The 24,223-nt window shown below is 38.7% G+C and overlaps 1 protein-coding gene across 2 annotated transcripts in view; it reads right to left on the bottom strand.

Moving 5' to 3' along the window:
- Nucleotides 1-24,223, bottom strand: part of LOC121282022 (fibronectin type-III domain-containing protein 3A-like) — a 156,271-nt gene that overhangs the window by 19,083 nt on the left and 112,965 nt on the right. For both annotated transcript variants that reach the window (XM_041195356.1, XM_041195355.1), the window contains 11 exons: nt 17,853-17,911; nt 16,023-16,180; nt 13,073-13,132; nt 12,817-12,955; nt 12,419-12,472; nt 12,148-12,269; nt 10,017-10,191; nt 8,493-8,579; nt 6,764-6,902; nt 2,413-2,481; nt 449-567 (listed from right to left, as the gene is read on the bottom strand). In XM_041195356.1, the coding sequence (XP_041051290.1) occupies nt 449-567; nt 2,413-2,481; nt 6,764-6,902; nt 8,493-8,579; nt 10,017-10,191; nt 12,148-12,269; nt 12,419-12,472; nt 12,817-12,955; nt 13,073-13,132; nt 16,023-16,180; nt 17,853-17,911 (1,181 nt within the window). The remainder of the gene's footprint in view (nt 1-448; nt 568-2,412; nt 2,482-6,763; nt 6,903-8,492; nt 8,580-10,016; nt 10,192-12,147; nt 12,270-12,418; nt 12,473-12,816; nt 12,956-13,072; nt 13,133-16,022; nt 16,181-17,852; nt 17,912-24,223) is intronic.

Below are 24,223 nucleotides of genomic sequence, written 5' to 3' on the forward strand. Positions count from 1 at the left end.
CCACAGATGCTGCCAGACCTGCTGAGCTTTTCCAGCACTTTGTTTTACTTTACTGCAGGTAGATTCAATTTTAGCTGTACCATATTTTTCTGATTATTTAGGAGTAAAGATCTCTAACAGCTATAAGATTTGGTGACGGAGTTATCTATTCAGAGTGGATGACTTCTTTCTTTTCATTGAGTGTTTTACTTGTGATAAGTATCTGAATGGGGTTTCACTGCACTTCTTGTGAATTGACACTAAGGCCACAGGCAGCCTTCTTTAGAGGTGAAGTTAAGCAATATTTACAGAGATTGAGTTCATTCTTCAAACAGTGTGTGCTCTCTCCATGACCTGAACATACTTGATGTGCGCAACTAGGTAACAAAATAGAAATCTCTTGCCTCGATGAGTTTAAAGATTCAGCAAAATGTTTCAAGAAAATACACGACTGAATAACTGGTTTTACCTGACTTTGTCCTCCATTACTAATGCAGTAAACCCTCATTCTGTACCATGTACCAGGATTTAGATGATCACAGACATGCTCTTTGACCGGTCCATTGTACACCATGTCCCATTTATTCTCTGAAAAATACAAATTAACATTGATGTTACTCAAATGACTGATCATTTGCAAACTAGACCAGAACCTTTAAGAGGTGCCCCATACAGCTTAATAAGCGCTGTCACCCGCTAAACCACTTTGTTAAGGCTGGTCTTCATGCAAAAGTGAATGCTGCAAGAAGTTTCAAAATCACACAGCACTATTTGTCTGATGACAGCAGCTGCAAAAAGTGCAGCAACAGCACCAGTTATGCTCACTAACATTTGCGCACAGCTCCACTCCTCCGTGATCTCTGCCATGCTCGGAGAGCATAGATGCAAGCATTGTTTGCTCAGGATGTTGAAGAGACCGAATATTAAGTTTAAGTGTGCATGATATCCAACAAACTGTGCATGTCTCAAACCTGTTTGCACTAAAATAATGCTTAAGCCAGTGCCAAGCACCAATAGTGTGCAAGAGCCTTCTGTAGAAGGCTTACACATTGTTCATCTTTAGTGCATTGAGATTGTGACTCCAAATTTATGCTGGTTAGGAAGGCATATGGGGCCCATTTCTTTTCGCAGGAAGATCAATAATTGGAGGCCTTGGATTTAGATTATTTGGCAGAAGGATTGGAGGGGAATTGAGAAATCACCCTATTCAGAGGGTGGAGGGTATCAGGAACTCACTGCCTGAAAAGGTGACAGAGGCAGGAGCCCTCCTCAGATATGCATTTGAAGTGCTGCAACCTACAAGGCTATGGACCAAGAGCTGGAAAGAGAGAAGAAGCTTGAGAGCTCTTTTTTGTCTAGCACAGGCATTAATGACCAATTGGCCTTCTGTGCTGCAAATTTTTATGATTCTGCGATCTTAGAGCAGGGAGCATTTCTATTGTCCTGGCCAATATTTATTCTCCAACCAACAGCATTATAAATATTAACTGGTCACTTATCTCGTTGCTGTTTGAGGGCCTTACTGTTGACTAATTGGCAGTTGTGTTTTTGCTTACAAAACAGAAAATACACAAAAGTAATTCATTAGCCTGTTTAGCACTTTGGAATCTCACAAGAATGTGAAAGGCAATATATAAGTGTATGTCAAAACAAAAAAACTGCGGATGCTGGAAATCCAAAACAAAAGCAGAATTACCTGGAAAAACTCAGCAGGTCTGGCAGGAAAAGAAAAGAGTTGACCTTTCGAGTCCTCATGACCCTTCAACAGAACTAGGTGAATCCAAGGAAGGGGTGAAATATAAGCCCCTTCCTTGGATTCACCTAGCTCTGTTGAAGGGTCATGAGGACTCGAAACGTCAACTAGGGGGGGATCAAGACAATTTATCATTGGATAAATAAATGATGCAAAAATGTTTCTAATTACATAAAATTGTTTTGAAAATGAAAACAAATTTATAACCAATGCTACACTTATTTAAGTTTCATAAACCAAAACTGTTTTTCTTCCCAAATTTGCCAAAATTCTTATCAAGTTGAGTACATTTCATTTGTTAACATGCATCTTTTACTACCATAAATGTTTACTAATACAGTTTGTGTTCAGGATCTAGAATGTACATATGCAAAGTTAAGTTCTTATAAGTTTCTAATGCACTCTTGGAAAAAAAACTTCTGGTTTCCTTTTCTTAGCTGGGAAAATGAACAAGGAAACTAGAGCTGTGGTATCAAAGTAGAGAAAGAAAACAGTTGGATTTAACTGATATCAGCAGCAAACACAAAGGTAGCAAGAGACAAACATAACTGTTAATCACCACCATCACACATTTCACCAATCCACAACTAACAGGGGTGCTTTGCACTGCTTACAAAATTTGGCAGACAAACATATATATTTGCAAAGACCCAGAGTAAAAAATAACAAAGTATATTTACCATTCAATCCCTCTGATAACTCCAGTACATACTTGGTAATCTCTGACCCGCCATTATCTTTTGGAGGGTCTGCAAAAAGAAAAAAAAAATGACTTAAATATGACTAATACTTCAGAAGACAGATGTAAATCTTTTACCCAACTAAAATATTATTAAAGATTTCAGTATAACTAGGATTCTCTTGACTGCTCAACACTGCTCAAACACATTGGCCATTATAGCCAGCAGTCTTGGAAGCTTGCTCTTCTACAAGTCAGTGTGTTTGATGGATTTTTTTTTAAGCACAAATTAAACAATTTTTTTTTTTTTAAGAGGCATGGGACCTGGCTACATAAGTAGTTTCATTGAGGCCAACATCATCAGTTAGAATCTCAGACAATAAACATTGAGAAAATAGGTATTTCCTCAGGAGGTCAAGTCATATGTGTCACAAGAAGTTACAATTCTGATGGGTACTACACAAACATGAATCAATTTTAGCTTCTCGTTAAAGAAGCTAAGATCAAGAACCAAGATCATTTCAATAATGATATCAAAATAAGATTTTGTTTTTGTTTTTACTAAATTCCTTTCATGATTAGAGATTTTGAATATGTTTTGAGCAAGAAAAGTAGAAACTGCATTTCTTTTAAAAAATTTTCAGAGACTGATCAATGCAGCTCCTTAACTGGAATATTGTATGTATAGGCGGCACAATTTGTATGGATTTAGCATTAAACCGTCAAACATGAAGGATTAATTTGCTCTAATCCTCTTAGGAGCAGTTCTGCAGTTGGATAAAGCATGGTATATAGCATTATTTTAATTTCAGGGAATTTACCCATAATCGTTCTCCAAACATCAATAAACATAGAAAATAGGAGGAGTAGGCCATTCGGCCCTTCGAGCCTGCTCCGCCATTCATTATGATCATGGCTGATCATCCAACTCAATAGCCTGCTCCCGCTTTCTCCCCATATCCTTTGATCCCTTTCGCCCCAAGAGCTATATCTAGCTCCTTCTTGAAAACATATAATGTTTTGGCCTCAACTACTTTCTGTGGTAGCAAATTCCACAGGCTCACCACTCTCTGGGTGAAGAAATTTCTCCTCACCTCAGTCCTAAATGGTCTATCCCATATCCTCAGACTGTGACCCCGGTTCTGGACTCCCCCACCATCTGGAACATCCTTCCTGCATCTACCTCATCTAGTCCTGTTAGAATGTTATAGGTTTCTATAAGATCCCCCCTCATTCTTCTGAACTCCAGTGAATATAATCCTAACGGAGTCAATCTCTCCTCATATGTCAGTCCCGACATCCCAGGAATCAGTCTGGTAAACCTTCGCTGCACTCCCTCTATAGCAAGAACATCCTTCCTCAGATAAGGAGACCAAAACTGCACACAATATTACAGGTATGGTCTCACCAAGGCCCTGTACAATCGCAGCAAGACATCCCTGCTCCTGTACTCGAATCCTCTGGCTATGAAGGCCAATATACCATTTGCCTTTACTGCCTGCTGCACCTACATGCTTATCTTCAACAACTGGTGTATGAGGACACCCAGGTCTCGTTGCACATTCCCCTCTCTCAATTTATAGTCAGATAATAATCTGCCTTCCTGTTTTTGCTACCGAGGTGGATAACCTCATATTTATCCACATTATACAGCATCTGCCATGCATTTGCCCACTCACTCAGCTTGTCCAAATCACACTGAAGCACCTCTGCATCCTCCTCACAGCTCACTCTCCCACCCAGCTTTGTGTCATCTGCAAATTTGGAGATATTACATTTAGTTCCCTCATCTAAATCATTAATATATATGGTGAACAGCTGGGGTCCCAGCACCGATCCCTGTGGTACCCCACTAGTCACTGCCTACCATTCGGAAAAAGACCCGTTTATTCCTGTTTGTTTCCTGTCTGCCAACCAGTTTTCTATCCATCTCAATACACTACTCCCAATCCCATGTGCTTTAATTTTATCACACTAATCTTTTCTAAAGCTGTAGTCCTGCCAGAATTTGAGTTTTATATTAGGAATGTCTGCTGATTGCTCTTGATGTTTTATTCCAGGTACAGTCTTGTAAATATTTTACATACACATATGGCATCTATAAAATGCTATAATTAAGGTATTGTATTTGACACCACTTCCTGTACAAGTTAGTCCATTGTGTCACATTTTGTGTCATGATTTGTATGCTAGCATTTATAACGGAAAAACGCTACATCAACATTTTATAATGGGAAACTTCTGTATTAATATTTGTCAGTTCTTTAAAACTGTTATTGCAAGTGATCAAACAGTAGGTGGTGCTTTTGCATCAACTCCGGTTTTTCTAACTCCTATGCTATCCACACAGGCCAACATTGGAAGCCAACTGCAATTCTTTTGCCTGCCTAGATTAGGCTTGGAACATGCTCCCTTTGCCGTTGGCTGCTTCAGGCTTGGAACATGCTCCCTTTGCCTTTCAAATGGTCTGGCCACACTTCTCTTCCAGCTATGTTAAAACGACTGAATTACCCCATTTCAAGGAAATGCTCCTTCTTTCCACCTCATCCTACAGGATTTAAGCAGTCAACTTCCAACCCCACATCTTACCATCTCTACAACACACTGAGCTCTGCCAGCTCTCTGTGCAGCTTTTAATCTCTGCTTACTTGCTTCTATTTTAATTCCCTGTCCTGCTCTTAAGCTTAACCCACCACCAACCACTGGCTAATGTTCTTTAATTGCTGCTTCTGCGCAATGCTCTTTTTCTTGGTTTATCAAGATCTATTTTTAAACCTCCCTTCTTTGGCTTTATTTCTCTTAAATTCCCAATTCTGTTTTTAATGTTCCACCCTTTCCTCATTATGGAGCTTTGTTTTGAATTCCCATTCTTAACCTCCAATTTACTAAATAGATTTTTTCATTCCCAGTCATGATATTGTATTTAAACTCCCTCTAATTAAATCTCATTCCGCATAAGAGTTATTTTTCCCCTAATGCCCATTCCTTGATGTTTTTGACCTTGAATGCTGATGTCCACCCCCACTATTTTTGTTCCTGAACTCAAATCTTTTAAATCCTGATGTTTTCCTTACAGATATTCATGCCTTTTCCAATCCATGTAATTTATTCTACACCCATAAAAAATTATTCCCCCAAATCATTGGGCAATGTAACAAATACCAATCTTAAATAGAAACTCTTTCTCACCCACATGGAGAACCACACCAGAGATCACTTATGAACTAGCAGATTTTGCAGGCCATATTCTAATACAACATCAAAAGTGTGACACGTGGGACAGAAGTGCATGCTACTTAAATGACTTGGATACTATTAAAAGGAGGCAAAAAAAATTCACATCTCACCTGACAAAAAACTGAAGTGGGAAAATACAGATTTTTAAAATTAAAATCAGTGAGCAGCGAGTATTGCTAAGGCGATTGTAGGCCATTTATGTAATGCAATTTTCAGGAGTGTAAATGAATTGTGAAAATATCAATAAGGAGGCTTGATATAAAATATCTGAGCATGAAAACAACATAACATTTATTTGCTGTTTCATGTGAGGCTTCCAGCGCTTCCTTGATGTTTTCTACACATAGTAAACAGCCATAGATGCAGTGGCAACACACCATCTATTGATTTTTTGGCAGCGTGAAAATTAGAAAAATGTGAATAACCATAAGGCTGGAAAACAGTAATTCTTAGTGAAACAAAATTTGCAAGTGTATTAAATTATTTATACAAGAAATGCAGCTGCTTCGACTACGATGCATTATAGACTGTAGTCCAACTGAACAAAGCAAGCTCCAAGAAAGGAGCAAAAACTCTAGCTCCAGGTCTTTAGAGATTAGGCCTCTGGAAGTAAAACCAATGTCAGTTCCAAGAAGCAAGGAAAATGTTTTGGGTAAAGTTACAGCTATTTTTGTGAATTATTCAAGTGTGTGTGTGTGCACGCGCGCGCGTATAAATCTTTATCTCTACATCTCAAGTAACTGAAAAAAAGATGGCCATTTTTTTTGAAAAAGCTATTACTTTGCCATTATCTATTTGTCATTATCTGCTGCTTCTTCATTGGTAGTTTTCCCACTTGCCTGTTACTGCTTCATTCACATACTACTGAAGAGGCAAATGGTATCTTCAGGTTAACAGTCCCTTTTTCAGAAAGGATTTACTATGTGACACTTGCAAGTGTGACATACAGCGCTCATCTTCTACCAATGCACATGTTGCAAAGTGGCAACATGCATATAATTCAATAAAAACTACAGTCTGGAGAATAAAAAGCACAATTTTAATTATAGGAAATCATTGTAATGAGTTTCTTTCACTATGGACTTCATCAATGCATCAGATCAGATGTGGCTTACCCCACAAAGCCTTTAAACTGTACGCATGAACTTTTCCCTTTATACTTGGTTTACTTGGTGGTCCAGGCTTATCAGGACATGTGCAATATTTCACAACCTCACTAGGGTTACTTTTGCCTTCGCTATTACAGGCAAATACCTGCATATTAATGAAAAGAAAATGAAGTTAACTTAAAACAAAAGAATTTTATGAGCTTGCAAGAAGGAAAACATGACACTTCTGTACACAGTTCATTTATCCCCATAAAGACAGATGAAACATTGGCCTGGGTTTGCAGTGAAGGGAGGTCTGGGGTGGAGGGACGTTGACGATGAACTGGCAACATTCACTATCATTGCCCCTCTAAAACTGGTGAACTTCAGGATGTAGCACATGCGCAGGCCAGTGCAGAAATTCTAAATTGTAGTCTGCCACTAAGTGCTCCAGGTTGCACTGTGGCTCCGAACCCCCAGAGCCAACATTCTTTTAAATTAGATAAGAACCTGCGCTTTTCCATTTCCTCATTGCTGTAACTGGGTTTTAACAACAGTATTGGCCCTGATTTTTTTACATTCTGCAAGTGTTGTTATGTCTCCATTTGATTAATTAGAAATCTTAAATTATTTTTCATTTAAAAAAAGTTTCAGATTATTTCAGTTTCTACCTTCACTTATGTTCCAGTCCCCCATTTTATGTAAAACATTTTAAAAAGTGATTTTTATTTCTACTGCTTTTCCTTTCCTGATTAGGATGTCTGTGAAAATGCTTTATTGGGATTGATTACTTGAACAGCACAACTACATCACTGCAGCTCTACCCTGAAAATGCCTGCAAAGAATGCTCTTGCAATACCACTGCATGGGGATAAAGTCAAAGTTCTCACCACAGAGATTGCAACACTGGCCATTATGATTGTGATAAAATGCTACCGTCAGCAATTCTTTTGAACTAAATTTTGATACACTATAAAGACCACTGCCCAGCTAGAGGAGACTTAAGTTTCAACCTCTTCATACTAGGTTGGCAGCCAGTGGGGAACTTGCATTTAATGGAAGTGAAGTGACCCCCTCCCATTCAAATCCCCCCACTATGGTCCTGGCAAACAGGAAGCTCGAACTCCAGCTTCTGAATACTGGATTGGCATGTGAGTGAAATGGAGTGAAGTGGTGAGAGACTCTCTATCACCTCTAGCAAGTTCTGCTGGTAGGGAGTTCAAAGTCAAACTGACAACTGGTTCATGCTTTGAAAAAAGGGACTTTGTTGCAGAACATAAATCTGATTGTAAAAACAACCTCCTGATTGTAAAAACAACCTCCTGTGCCACTAGATACTGAAAAGAAACTGAGACTAGTAGCAACAAGTAGAGTACAGTAGAGTATCAAAGAGCTGTTACCTCCAGCCCTGCCAGAATCTCACGCCTTCAATTCCTGAAATTCCACGTCAGCAGCTGCCCTCCAATATCCCACTGAAGTGGCCATTTATGATACTTGAGCCTCAGGAGTTCTTAGACTATTTAACTACAGTAAGCATCACAGCCAGATGTGATGTAGTATGGATACAACACACTTTCACATAGGGGCCACTGGATAATACTAAGTAGATGCCCTGGTTGATTATTGATTATTTTCTTTTCTCACATGGGAACTAATGCCTTTTATTATCTGAATCTGATAACTCAATTCAAAGAGCATTGACAGTGGTGTTAAAAGAAAAAGAAAAATAAGGCTTGAACAAGCAAATAGCACTTACTCTGCAATTGAAGGAGCTACTCCGTCTGAGATTTTTTAAAGTGCAAGTGAGCTCATCGCCATTGTATTTTGCCTTAAAACCATAACCCTATAAAATATTTAAAATGTAGTTACAAACAATCTTACAAGTTCAAATTGCAATTTGTACATCTTAACAGATGCCATGCAAAAAAAACTTAGCAGAATAATCACAATTTCCTTTTTTTCTACCCATATAACTTACAATAACTGCTTATGATAACCAGCCAAAAATGACAGTGATTAACAAACCAGAAATGATCACATTTCTTACACTGGGATGTGAATTTCAACCAGGATAGTTTGCTATTTGAAAATGTGCTGTCCATAATTGGTCAGAGGTTAACAATTTCCACAAGTTAAATCTCTGCTCGTGTCCAATAGTAATTTGTGCAAGACAAATTGCTATTCACAATACAGAAAAAAAAATCCACCTTGAAATACAGATCAGCCCTGACGTAAATGGAGCAGGTCTGATGGGCTGAATGGCATGCTCTTGTTCTTATGTTCATACAGTTTAAAACAATGAGCAAGATTCTAAAGCATAATTCAAAGCACTTATGTTACTTTTTAAATTTAATTGTTTTACAATTGCACCATATCAAGATACACTGCAGATCGTACACACATTGCATGGTTAACATACGTTTATACATAGAACAAATTTCCATTTGTTTATATGTTCACATCCTCAGGATGTCCTAAAGAGCTTCATCCTAAAGAACAAAGTCCCACAAAGCAACTTAGGTTGTAGACTGAGTGAAAAATATTGGCCAGTCCCTTGAGAAAATCCCCTTAATCTTTTTATTAAAATAGTGCAATAAACAGATGGACAGATTTTCAATTTACCACCTTACCCAAAAATTAGGACTCTGGCACTGGAGAACTCCCTCCATTGTGGAAACTTGGATTTTGCACTCAAATCCTATCATGAGTTTTAAGCTTATAAACACCTGACTTACAGCCAAAAGTGGCTGCAATAGTGAAGCTGAATACATGTGGAATGGTTTTCATACTTGGCGTATCGTTGTGGGTAATTTGTAAATATCACCAGCAGTCTGTGGTCCTACTTCTCAATTTCTCTTTCTGGGTACGAATGGACACGGGAGAGAATCAGAACACTTTTTAATGCAGATTTATGGATTATTGAAGTTATTTCCTTACAAATGGCTTCTTTCCTAGCTTGTCACATGTCTCTCTTCACCTTATGATAGGTAAGGGACTGTTGCTAAGAACAAGCCAGGCTAACTACTGAGTGCCTTCTTTTGGTTGAGTTGCAGTGAATGTATCAATGTCTACAATGCTACATTTGCTGGGTATATGGGGAGAAATGTCTGCATGTCACCGCAGAAGTGGGATGGGTAGTCCAATTTCACGACATTGGGTCAACTATGCACATTAGCAAGAGGTAATGCAGTGGAATCTGGTTCAATACCATTAAGTGCCCATATCTCACTTTCCCAATCAGATTAATATTACTTAATAAATATAAATTAAAATCTCTTACTGAACTCTCATCTTCCATTTCCAGGATATATGTAATGGATTCGTCACATGAAACACCACTGGGTCTACTCCACTCCAACGACATCCATGTGACACCTACCCTAATTAGCTGAGGGGAAGGTGGAGAAGGTGGAACACTGCCTGCTGTGTAATACTGTACTGTTTCACTGAAGTCACTAGTGGAAAAACCAAAAATATAAGCAGTTAAAATGTAATGCAAGAAGTTCAGAATTCATCACTGCAAACACCAGGGTAGCTGAACTTGTCAACAATGGTTGGCCCTCCATGAAGAGGCATTGGGAATTAGAGACATTAAAATTTGAGCTTCTTCCCAGTACCCTTGGTACACAATGCAAAAGACAGCTTCCATAAGCAATGGCACATTTTCTATCCACTAAATCACTCAACGTGGCACAATGTGCCTCATGGTGTACAGCCTGCTCTCTTCTGTTGAGCTATAGAGTAGAAATGTACAAATGGCCATCATACATTCCTGATTGCTCTGATAGATGGAAAAACAATGACAGACTTTGTAGCTAATATAACAACCAACTAAATTTGTTATACAATATAAGCATCAAATGAATCATGGGGTTTAGGGGTAAAGCAAAGTGTGGAGTTGAAAGTTGTCTATGATCTTACTAAATGGAGGAGCAAGTTCGAGGGCCTGCCTGGCCTTCTGTTACTCTTATTTCTTCAGTTCTTATAAGTCTTCATACAAGAATAAATCAATGGATAAAAATAATTACTCTTAATTCTCACTGATATTTTAAAACAGCTTTTGAGACAATGAAAGAAATCAAAACTGTTTGATAATTTTATGTGGAACATGCCTCCATCTTTACGGAGTTAACAATCACCACTTTCACTTTGATAAAAACAAAAGACCGCGGATGCTGGAAATCCAAAACAAAAACAGAATTACTTGGAAAAATTCAGCAGGTCTGGCAGCATCGGCGGAGAAGAAAAGAGTTGATGTTTCGCGTCCTCGTGACCCTTCCACAGAAGGGTCATGAGGACTCGAAACGTCAACTCTTTTCTTCTCCGCCGATGCTGCCAGACCTGCTGAGTTTTTCCAGGTAATTCTGTTTTTGTTTACCACTTTCACTTCGGCTGGCGGCTCAGTCATACGAGGTAGGCGAACTAATGAAAGAACGGAAGCTATCATTTATTTATTTGAGGCTGAGTTGCTGCTGCTTACAGAACTATTGCGTCAGATTTTCAAGATTCTGAGTCTGCTGCTCAGGTGTTTTATTCAAACAATTCTCACAACTCCATGACAAAACAATATTGCCACTATAGTATGCACTTGCATTGTGATTTTAAAGTACCAGATTCCCTAAGGTCCTCTTGAGATTGATGAGAACAATAGACACTGAGCCACAGGAGACAAGTTTGGAATGATGAATGAATTCCATGGTACTAACATAGGTTTTGAAGTTTTTAAAGCAAGACTAAGCTGCAGAGAGGAAGAAAGATTGAGGGATGGCATACCAGAAATTTCAAAATTGGGGGAGGAAAGTTGCTACCATCAGTCTGGACTGAATTCAAGCCTACATCCCAGAAGTTAGAGGACAATTGGATTAAACCACTGCTTAAACTAGCTCGCTTTTCCTTAGTCTTAACACAATTTATTTCCTGTACTCCACCTCATTCTTCTCCTCCATCTTTTTTCTTTATCTATCCCTTTTCCATGATTGCAGGTAAAATGGAAAAAATATTTTAAGCTGTTTCTGTACTGCTACAGCTACACTCAGCAGCATAGGCAATGAGCAGGTGCCCACTGTAGGAGGATAGAAATACCAGTATATGGCAATGTATGCTATCACAAACAGTCATTTTGTAGTACAGAACTTGCGTATTGCTGAAAAAAGGGACATATCTAAGCTTTTCACATGCAGTATAAATCGTTGTTTTGCCTTTATATTGATATTCTTGCAAGTGTCTGGCTGACAAAAAGCTTAGACATATCTCTTTTTTCAGTTATCATCTTCCTTCAGCTCCTTCTCTCCAGGACCTGGTTTTTAAACAGCATCTAATTGGAAAATGTTCTCCACTATGTGCAATAGGTAAATCAGATTTTCCTGTTCCCAGTGAACTGGAGCAATTCATATATTTCAAAGGTTACTTACCTCAGTCCAATTTCATTTTTAGCTGCTAGCCTGAACATATATCCTACTGATGGGGACAATTTAGTCAGCTTGTATTGCTTCTGATGTCCAAAGTAACATTCCTTGAAAGGGTTTTGTCTTCCCTATATGAAGAAAGCTTATTGTAGTTAATTCTTATTTAGCCATTTAATAACAGCTACTGACAATTTACTATTACAACTTTATCTGCACCACGACACTTTGACCCTTTAATAAGAACTGTCATTTAAAAGAATACCAGGAAAACACTCACCTCATCCCATTCTAAAAGATAACTGGAGATTTTAGAACCACCATCATTGGGTGCCTGCAGCAAAAATTAAAATGGCAGATTAAAGGGATTATTAGATTTCAATACATTACTGGATTTATTAGCATACTAGCATGCTGTTTCTGTTGCTGTGCACAAAGAAAAACATTTTCTGCAGCTCTCATTGTTCCCTATGGGTTACTTACACCATGTTTAGAAAATTAGATTGGGGCCCTGGGAATATTTGCACAAGATCCCCATGCGTATTGACCTTTGGAAGGAAGCCCCCTTCCACTCCCACTAGATTTTTTTTTAAATGTTGAATACCAGACCCCACTCCTCCCTCTTACAGAAGTCAAAGCATCAGAAAATAATTTACTGATAGATCTAGTAATACATACCTTCCACTGAAAACTCAGACTGTTTTTGGTCCTATTAATTAGTTTTGGTGGAGCTGGAGAATCAGGTTTACTGATTTCTGTGGTAAAGCTTGTCACTTCCGAAGCAGACCCTTTCACAGAATTACAAATTGCTGAAACTCTACATCAGAGAAAAACAGAGCTGTTAAATGGACAGAGCAGAAGCCTCCTTTCTCTTGTAACAATCTCAGAAGTTTTATTATGTTAATTTTAAATAATATCAGGTATGAAAATATACCTAACGTGGTAATCTGTGGCTGGTCGAAGTTCGGATATAGTAACCGTGGTTTCTTCGCCTCTGAAATTAAAACAGGTCTTATGTTGAACTTCCCTGCTCTCATGATCGTTTTGGAAATAACAATTTGCATTTATATAGCACCCTAAAACAAAGCAAAACATCCCAAAGCACTTCAAAGGAGCATTATAAAACAAGATTTGACACCAAGCCACATAATAAAATATTAGGGCAGGAAAACTAAAGCTTGGTCAAAGAGGTAGGTTTAATTGGGTGCCTTAGAGAAGGAAAAAGAAGTAGAGAGGGAGTTTCAGAGTTAGGATCAATGTTCCCACTAATTTCTGTTTGCTGTACACAGTCCATTTGGTGTACTATGCATTGCCTTTAAGATTATGGCGCAGCTGCTTATCTGCACATCTTAAAGCCAGCATTATTTGTGCATAGTCCGTTTGTTCCCTGCATGATATATTACAGACTGCTGAGCAGCTTACAGGGAAAAGTGCTTAGGATTGTAGCTGCTGAAGGCATGGCCACCAATGGTGCAATGATTAAAATCTGGCTGCTCTAGAGGAGTGTAGGAATTTTGGTGGGTTGTGGGAGTAGAGGGGGTTACAAGAGTAGAGAGGGCAAGGCCATGGAGGGATTTGAAAACAAGGATGAAAATTTTAAAACTGAGATACTGCTTGACCAAAAGCCAATGCAGGTCAGTGAACGGAGGAGTGATGGGTGAACAGGACTTGGTGCCAGTTAGGACAAAGACAGCAGAGTTTTGGATGACCTCAAGTTTACCTGGTTAGAATGTGGGCGGCAAGCAGGAATGTGTCAGAACAGTTGATTCTAAATGTAACCAAGGCATAGATTAGGGTGGGGTGGGGGGGGGGTTCAGCAGCAGATGAGTTGAAGCAGGTGTGGTATGAGATGACAATGAGGTGGGGACAGGTGGTCTTAATGATGGCACAGATATGTTGTTGGAAGCTCAACACAGTAAATCACAAAGTCATCTTTCCTAACATTCCACACCCAAGTTGTAAGTATCAAAAATGCTATCCATCATTATACCACAGGAATTATGATGCACCACTGTGATTGCTTCCAAAAAAACCTGTTTTTTTAAATAACTGAAAATATAGTAAAACATGTGGTTAAAGTTCCATTGTCCAAGAACTTTCGGTTAAGGAACATTCCTCCTCTGTTCCCCATTGGTTCTTCCAGTTTACTGTCTGAATCTACTGGTGATGCCACTGAAACATATAAGACTCTGAAGGGGCTTGACAGGGTAGACACTGAAAGGTTGAGGAATCTTGAACTAGGGGCACAGTCTCAGGTAAAGGAGGCCATCATTCAGGACCGAGATGAGGTGACATTTCTTCATTCAAAGAATTGTGAATTTTTGGAATTGTCTATTCAAGGGCTGTTATGTTCCATCGTGAATATATTTAAGGCGGAGAAAGACAGATTTTTGTTTTCTCAGGGAATGAAGAGATATGGGGAGTAGGTGAGAAAGTGGAGTTGAAGCCGAAAATCAGCCATAATCATAATGAAAGGCAGAGCAGGATAAACGGGTTGTATAGTAACTACATCTTAAGTTCTTACTCCATATTGTTATTGCTGTTCCTGGCTCTCTGCAGAGAACCAAGAAGCCCAAACCGCCACACCTACCCCACCAACCCTGCAAGCACTTGAGCCCCAATCTGCTTTTTCCTAGCCATAATCTCCATCCTTAGTCCCTTTCCCTTCTCTTTCTTTGTTGCTTTACGAAACCATTTTCCCTTAGTATCCATCTCTTCCAGCCTCTGATTCCAAGGCATCCTCCCAATTTGTGTCCAGTGAATGTCAACGCCCACAATTCTCAACACTCTTAAACAAGTGGAGAACAGTTAAGACTCTCTGTGGTGGTGGTCAAGTGATGTCACAGAACTTGGGTAGGTGGGTGGGGGGTGCATAAGCTCACAATGGTGGAAAATTTAATGCTGTGACCTCCATGTCAATAATCTAGAAGAAGTGCCTTGGAGGCCCAAGTCCCATTTTATGAATATCGATTAATCCAGTGCAGTTCCTGGATTTTGTGGGAAGGGGAATTCTATACCCACCATCCACAGTAGCAGAGAAACCTCTCTATCCTTGGGATAAGGTTGTGCAAGCATTTAGTCACAGAGATGTAGTAGTTTATCTAGCATTATGGATGCTTGGTAGAGAAATTTTCATGACGCCACAGTCTTTTCTTCCCCCATCCGTTACTTCCTTACATTTAGCCGCATGTTCCATGTTTTCAGCTGCAAACAAACTTGATGCATTGAAGGCTGCCTGTAATTCATAATTTGAGAGCCTCTGCGATTTCACTGTGAAATTTGGATCTATTATGTAAATGATTTGGAAACTGTCAATAAGTGTCCATTTATGCAGGTTGTGTTATATAAGTATCTTATACCGAAAATAGATCTTTATTTACCAATCGTAGAGTATACTTACTGAATCCCATTTGTCCTTTTTTGAATCAGAATTAAAATTGTACAAAATTTGCAAAAGCAACCAGAACTAAATGAATTCCTGGGACTCCACCTTCACATTTTTATTTTTGTCATCTTGGTGATGAGCTATGATTTAAAATATTTAATGTTTAGCATACAGAACTGGGCAATGCCTTGGTTTAGAATATTGCCTTTTCACACCTGGGTTCAATTTTTGTCCAAGCTAATAGGATCTAGTTCTTCTGGTTCAGACTTATTGGGTTAGGGCAGTCTCAGTCCTGTGCTAACTATGGGCAATCTCACTCTCAAGTAGTAAAACACTTGGTTTTCCATGCATTGTCCTAGGGTGGAATGAGTTTTAGTTTGCAATTCATAGCTTTCTACAACTAGGGGTTGCCCCAACAACGACACAGGGTACCAAAGTGAAATCTTGATCAGCACACAAAATGAATACAAAACAAAAAGAACCAAACCAGCACACTTACAAATAAACCACTTTGAATTTTCCACCTTTTCCACTGTTAGATAGTGTAACTTCATAACTGCAGGTTGCTGGTAACTGTTCACCATTATCTTCCTCCTCCACTGAATTCGAGGGTGGATTCCAGGACAAGACAACTGATCTTCCTTTAATTTCAGGTACCTGAAATTAAAAGTCTGGTTAAATGTGAACATAGAATGTAATAGGGCAACAGCTCCAACAGCAGTGACAATCAACAACATCTTGAATTTATATTGCACATTTAAGGTATAAAAATATCCCACACCACTTCACTGGGGCTTAATCAAACAGAAATCGTTACAGAACCTAAGCAGGAGATATTTAGTTGAGTGAAAGCTCAGTCAAAGAAAGAGAGGTTGGGAGGTTTAGGGAGGATGGCCATTAATGGTGGGGTGAAGCCAGGATGTACAAGTGTAAAGCTCTCCGAGAAATTGTAAGGCTGGAAGAGATCCCAAAAACAGGGAAGGGAAGGGTCACAAGGGAAGTAAACACGAGAATTAGAAATTTAAACGAGTCAGCAGATGGACTGAGGCAGGACTGAGCAAGTGATGTTAAACGGCAAAGTAGACAGTCTTTGTTTTGGATAGGAAATGAGGTCAGGAGCTCATCTTATTATTGAATATAACGTGAGGTTTGCGAATGGTCTGCTTCAACCTAAAAGTGTTTCTGCCAGGACCACATGTAGGACAAGCAGTCTAATAACAAAGTAGTTATCAAAGGATTGAGGTGGTAGAGGGATAGATCAGCATGTCATCAGGTTACACATGGAAAATGCCCTCATGTCTTCGGATCATGTTGCAAAAGAGCAGCATTCAAATGAGCAAGAGGAGGGTGTCAAGGAAGGAGTCTACACTTAACACTGTAAAGGTGAGATGAGAATCTATTGTTAGAGATACCCTATCTATGATTGGATAGGCAAGAGTGGAACAAGTCAAGGTAGTTCCAACGAGCTGCATCAATAGAGGGATGATGGAAAAAGGTGGGTTTCTAACAGCATTAATGGCTGCAGGGATGTCTAGGAGGGATAAGGCACCATAATCACAAAAGATATCTTTGGAGATTTTGATTCAGGTCAGATTTGGAGGTGACAACACCTTCAAAGACTTTGATAAGAAAGGGGAGGTTGAAGATGGGGTGGTAGTTTGCCAGGATATAAAGGTCAAGGGTGTTTTTTTTTCAGGAAATTGTGATGATGGCAATACTTTCTTTTAGAAAAGGGACAGCACCTGAGCAGAGAATTATGATTATTCCACGGCTGCAAGATTAGGCAGTTGTCCTAATTTCAGGTCTTTATGCTGTAAAACCAAGTCATGAGCTGTGCAGGATGACCAATGTCATCTTCTTTCTTAGAAAGATGGATATGGTTCCGTCTCAGAAGGCCGGCCTGATCCCTAGTAAGAATATAAGGAAAAAATAGGAGTAGGCCAGTGGTATTCCAAATCTGCTCCACTAATCAGTAAGATCATAGCTAATCATCTACCTCAACTCCACCTTCTCGCAATGAAAGTGTAAGAAATAGAGGCAGGATTCAGAGAAACAGGAGCAGGATTCAGAGAAATGGGAGCGATAGTTGGAGAAAACACTCAGGATATCAGATGGCAGGCAGATGTGGGAACCTTTCCATATTGTCCCCGTCCTAATCCAGGAACACTGAAAACAACTGCAACACTTAGTGCAGGTGTCAGAATCAAAGCTTAAACCAGGGACTGATGCTGAGCCCACTGCGGTTTGTGTGCATGGCATGTTATTCAGCCAGCCATCATGTGGCACTAATACACCAATTCCGAGTTTAAAAAACTTTAATCTTACTTACCACAGGCTTAGCAATGCCAGAAAGAAGTTCTTGTAATAATTTTGTTTCTGAATCCGAATCTGAGAATTAGATAAAAACACAAAAAAAGTTACAAAACAATGTATCATGCTTATGTTTAATATGACTATAAAAAATCAGCATCATTTCATGGTAATCTTGCATTTGAATAATGCTTTTAAATTATTTCATTTTATAACTACCATATTATTCATATGTATTGTGCTGCATTAATAAATTACAGTCACACTTGCTCAAAACGTTTAACATTTATATGAGCCATTTTTGTTCAGTTTGGCCACAAGATGCTTTCTTCATTCTGAATAGTGAAAATTTCCTTAATGCTCAAAAGCTACTAATTAGATTTCCTTTCCTAGTTCAATTGACATTTGAATAATGATAGAGAATAACTTGTCATGTTTATGTTAGATAGTTTCGCAGGTACAGCATCAGCAGTCACCCCTGTCAGCTGGTTCTGTGTCTATACAATTTGGAATATATTGTTTACAGCCCATCTTTTAGATAAATCATAGTGACACTCGGGTTCATACAACCTTTACGCTGTATGCTTGCGGCTGGAATATAACATATGCAGTCACACAATTCTCTTTCCTTAAACAGTAGATTGAATACACATTCTATCATATCAAAACAAACATTAGGACCAGCAAATTGTTTTGCTTGCATGAAGCAGATAGGCGAACAGCAGTGTAATACATATTTATCTATTTTCTTTAGTACAAAGACAACACTCACTCACTAAGCAAGATTTTAAACAGAATTTTTCTCACTGTAAACTCAAGCTAACTCAATAGCTAGCCTAGCACTAACTTAATAAAAATTTCTGCAATAAAGAATTATTGGTTGTGAAAGTAAAGCTGAATTTCTATCTGAGAAGTACAATCTGGCATCATTTGAAGTATGTAGAAAGGCAAAAGATGCTACATTTGTCAATTACCTCAGCTCAAAAGCTATTCTGAATTTACCAACTGTTTGGAAAGCTTCAGTGGAGAATAGAAATTTCTTGTAGTCTGTATTTCATTCTATTCAATTTACCTAGTATGTAAGCTTATAAAGAAAATGCCAGAAAGTACTTCTGAAGAACAACACTGGCAATTTTGATGACGGCAGAATGGTTTAAACTTTCACTTGGTCTTTGTAAGATAAATGCAACAGAATGCCTTGCATCCAGGCTGTGTTAACAGGTAAGGACACATTTGTTTTGAGAATCACCACCATGACGAACATAAGTTGACCTTTGTAAGTCCTGCTGTAATATGCAGTTTCTGTACAATGTACAGCAAAGCTCACAGAAAGCCACAATTGACCCAGTGTGTGCTTTTTCTAATAAACAAGGCTGTGCAAATTAAAAGAAACTTCTTGTAATAATAATCTTCTTTCCCAAAGAGGAAACCAGTCTCCAATTGGAATCTTTACAACCTAATGCAGCTGGTAACTTAAAGGTCAAGCTGACTGCTTGATCAATGGAGTTAAGATGGAATAAATTGACTACAGAGCTCTGGTAAAAAAGAAACTAACTCAGCACCAGCTGGTGAAAGCACAGAGCATTTCTTCTTTCAAATGAAGTGTTAAACCGATTCCCTGCTTGCTCATGTGGATCAGGAATTCTTCTGGTGATCTGACAAACATTCATTCCTCAACAAGCAATGCCAAACTAGATTTACTGGCTACTCAACTTATTTGAGAGACATGGCAGTGTACAAAACTGACTGCCAACTTTGCCTGTAAAACAAAAATGGCTACACTTAAAGTGTTTAGTTACTTGCCAAGCAGTTGGAGGATGTGGAAGGTGTTATACAAATGCAAGTTATTTAATTTCTTATCCATAGGATAGTAGGTAACTAAGCAATAATCAGCTCAACCAGGAGGGAATATATTCTGTTTACATTTAAAAAAACATAACTTCCTTTGGACTTGAAAAGAAACTAAACACTTCAATTTATGCATTTCGCTGCTACTATGTTTCACTACAGATATATGCCACTATAAATGCTCGTGTTTAGTGCTGAGGGGCAATAACAGCTAAATAATTAGCAGAAACTAATTTGCCTAAATGTAGGAAATTGATAGGTATGGAAAGACCAGCTTGCCCCATACATCACAATGGCTGGAGTTTCATAATGCAGTTTACACAAATACCATCTCACCCTCTGCCTCCAATAACATCCACCATAAACAGCCAACACCACCACCCCACCTCACTGCACCAACCAAGCCATGTAATCTCATGGCAGAGGGGAAAAGACCTTTGCCTGTTGAAGGTAAGTTAAAGTAGCCTATGGAAAGACTCAAAATACCAGAGATTAGTGTTGAAGAGTCATACAAACTCGAAATGTTGGCTGTATTCCTCTCCACAGATGCTGTTGGACCTGCTGAGTTTTTCCAAGTAATTTTGTTTTTGTTAGAGATTAATGTTATTCTGATGATGCCCACTGGCACTTTGTGGCTCCAGGCCTTCGGGTGACTGGCTTCACACAGAACGCTCAGTTAAAAACAATCATGAGAGTTAGAAAGTTGTCAATTTGAGCCTTGCACTAAGAGTTCAACAAAATCTAAATATTAGTCCACTACTGAAACAGTGCTGCACTATCAGAGATACTGTCCTTCAGGCAAGAAATTAAACTGAGACCTTGTCTTCAATTTCTGGTAGTTCAATAGAAAAATAACAATCCTAGAGCACAAACTGAAGAATAGGGAGTTCTCCCTGTGACTTTGCTAACTTTCTGCCCTGATAAAATGCTAATAATAATAAATTAACTGATCATTCATCTTGATGTTTGAGAGTTTGTGTTACTTTTGTCTATGGTATAGTCACTACACTTCAAATTAATTTGACATACGTGAAGTCCTTTGAGGTGTTGTTGACAGATGTGAGAAGATTCTATGGGCAGAATTTTACGTTCCGCAGGTAGGGGCACGACCGACCCGACTGGGCATAAAATAGCGAGCATCCCAAAGTCATCACTCACTTGCACGATACTTTGGTCGGAGGGCACGCACGAGTATCGGTGTGCGCCCGCTGATAATTAAGAGGCCTATTAAGGCCATTAATGTATTAAGAGTGACTTTTTGCTGCCCGTCCATCCTTATGGTTGGTAGGTGGGCGTATCAGCCAGGTGGCCTTTGGATTTTTGAGGAAACCTCATCTGCAGGCAGGTGAAGTTCCAGAGATTAATTTAAAAAATTAAAATGTTTTGACAATTTTTATGATCTATATGTTTAGATGAGTGAGTCCTATGTAGGAACATTTTTTTTAAAGAATTTCATAACCTTTATTTTTGTTTTTACAATTCTTCAGCTCCTTGAGGCAACTCTTTGCCTTCAGGGAGCTTCCAATGCGCGCTCCCCCGCACCCACACGGACGTGTCAGCACTCGCCCTCCTCCCACCGCTAGCCAGTCCAGAAGTGCTGAGTTTTTTAGCACACCTTTCACACTGCTGGCCGTAAATTGGCCAGCCAGCGTGAAATCGTGGATGGGGGCCGATCACAGGCAGTGGATCATTTCCCGGCCACTTCCAGGCCCACTCACTGCGCCTGCCCAATGACCTGAAAATCCTGCCCTATGTGAATGAAATATTTCCTTCACTCAGGGGCTAATGCATTAGTTAAAACTGATACAATTCCAGGTGATGTCCTGGATACACATGATTGCCAAAATTTCCATTTCCAAACATTGCTGTAGTTTAATCACAATGGACTCCAAAAGGAGTAAAAGTCCATCCCGGGATTTAAGAAGCAGAAGTAATAACACTGAGGGGGAAAAAAATAAGTTTTGTTCTTCAGGTGACAACTCAGTGCTCAAAAATGCAATAGACATTGGCACAGTTTCCAAAGTCCATTTTTGAGTTTGTGAGAAGAAGAAAACAATTAATTGGCATTTGACCTTGCTCTACAGAAACTCGTCTCTCAATGTGCAACTACACATACAAAAACACAAATTCGTTGGGTTCTTGAATACTTTGAATTAAAATTCAAACCTTATTACGATGACAAATTGTCCAAAAGCACGACTCTACTCTCAAAATTATTAGGAACAACCCAGTGGGTTCAATATATTTAGAAACAAATATTCTTAATGAATATACAAAGTTTGAATATGCTCAAATCCAGATGTGCTCAAAAGTTAAAATTTTCAGATTAATGCTAATATTGTCCAAGTCAATAAGCAAGTTCTCCTTTGCGGGGTGATATCAATCTGTGTGAAACAATTACCATTAAGCATGGAAAAATATAGCTGACCGTAGCATAAGTATAACTTACTGAATTCAAAGATGTGTCAATGCAATAAATGATCTTCGCTTTCTATATAGTTTATTTAAAGTGTTGTCAAATTTTTAGGGGAATTTGAAATAGACTTATTTTGACAGCCCTGCCATGCCTAAAGGACAATATTATCATGATAACTGTCACCTCCAAATGGTACAGCATCCTAATTTGAGACATATATTGCAGTTTCTTCTTTATCACTGGGTCAAAATCCCTACCTTACACCATCTCAGAACACAATCACCACAAGAGCTGTAGCAGTTCATAAAAATCCATCACTACTTCTGTTCAACATAAATGGAAATAGGCAACAAACATAGCCTTACCAGCAATGCCCAGGTTCTTGAACAAATAAAGTTCTAAACCTTTTACTCAAACAGGGATGGAGCTTTAAAGGTTATGGTCCCACCTTTAGTGTGGATCACATCAGTAGAGGTACAGAAGACCAGGCAATTTTAAAATAAATTAACATTTTAATTTATGAGTGATTAAGGAAATTAGGCAGAACAGCGAAAGAAAATTAGAGGCAAAGGCTCTTTCATATATAGGAAGTTTCCAGATAACACAACATATTTATTTACAGAGGAGCTGGTCAATATTAGACCAGACAGGCCTGAATTCAATCGTTATTTTGTTAGCTGATCTGACAAGGGATGGAAGTAGGATGTCTACGATTGGCCTCAGCATTCAAAGGCTAAAAGGACCAAATTTCACTCATGGTTCCCCACTCCTGATCTCTATTAAACGATCCTTGATGTAAGTTTGTACACAATGAGGACAAGATCAGGTTCAGTTTTGATTTGTTAAAATAGCTTGTTGCTGTTCATCACCAAGGCTCAATAGAAAGCTTGTATGGATCATACAACCAGAGCGCAAGGAACAGTCAAACAGCCAAATGGGGAAACATTAAGACAAAAAGTGCATTGTCTTTGTGTTATATCATGGCATTTCAGCATGATTATAGTGTTAAGGGATTACACAATGTCACAAGAACTGAGATAATCTGAAAAAAATGACCAATCCAAGAAGTGCAGAATTGTCTGGAGCTGATGGTAGTGCAAAGGCCAAGGGAGTGAATGCAGCAATTCAAGGCGGTGGCTCACCATCACCTTCTCTAGGGAATCTAGGGACGGGCAATAATTGATGGCTTTGCCAAAGACACCCACATCCTGAGAATGACTGTTTAAAAAAATTCCTATTGTCTCAACTTTGATTCAATTGCAATTTAATTATCTCATCCTCAGCAAACTCTGTGGATCAAAGAATGATAATCATAAATAGTAATATTAATATGGTTTACTTTTGAGCACTCCAAAAGATAAACAGCTTCCTGTAAAAGAACACTTTATCTTTGAAACAGTGAAACCCATCAGAATCTGCCAATTTGAATGAGTAAGCTGGTGGCTGTCAAGATATCCTTCCTCTTTGCAAGGATATATACTGGATTTACTCTTTAAAATCATGTGATATGAACACTGATCATTGTCCTTCCTTGTGCAAACACTGTAGGAATTTAGCCAATCCTTAGTGAGTGGTACACAAGTTGGGTAAATTTTTCTGCAGAGTATTTGTAACAGTAAGCAACATGTAGTTTCAATCCTTTAGGTCACCAATTTTAAAAAATCTCAATTCAAACATTAGAGACAAATTAGAGTTATGTCTCTCACCTAATCAGTCACATTTGGTAAATAATCAAAAGTCACCAACAAATCACCAAATTAAGCTGTTTTTTTTATTTTCCCATCAATTTGTCACACTAAGTTTGTCATCCAAACTGGATCCTCTTTTTTTTAATGTTTGTGATATGCTACAATTGCTGAATTCCTCTGTGCAAAAAATACTTTTGATAGCAAGGCTAACAATGCCTTAATAGCACTAACATTGAATGTTTTCCACTATTTTCACTCATTTAAGTCTCCCGAATAAATTTCTCATTTTCTAAAACTGAAGCATTCACATTTTCCTGTCATTCGTGCACATTAGAATCACCTTTACACACATTTGACACTACTTTCATTCATGCGCATTCTTGTTCAGAGGGAGTGTAGAATACTTTATCTATTTGTTTTCTTCAGTACAAAAACAAA

This window comes from Carcharodon carcharias, chromosome 9, assembly GCF_017639515.1.
Source record: "Carcharodon carcharias isolate sCarCar2 chromosome 9, sCarCar2.pri, whole genome shotgun sequence".
NCBI lineage: Eukaryota > Metazoa > Chordata > Chondrichthyes > Lamniformes > Lamnidae > Carcharodon > Carcharodon carcharias.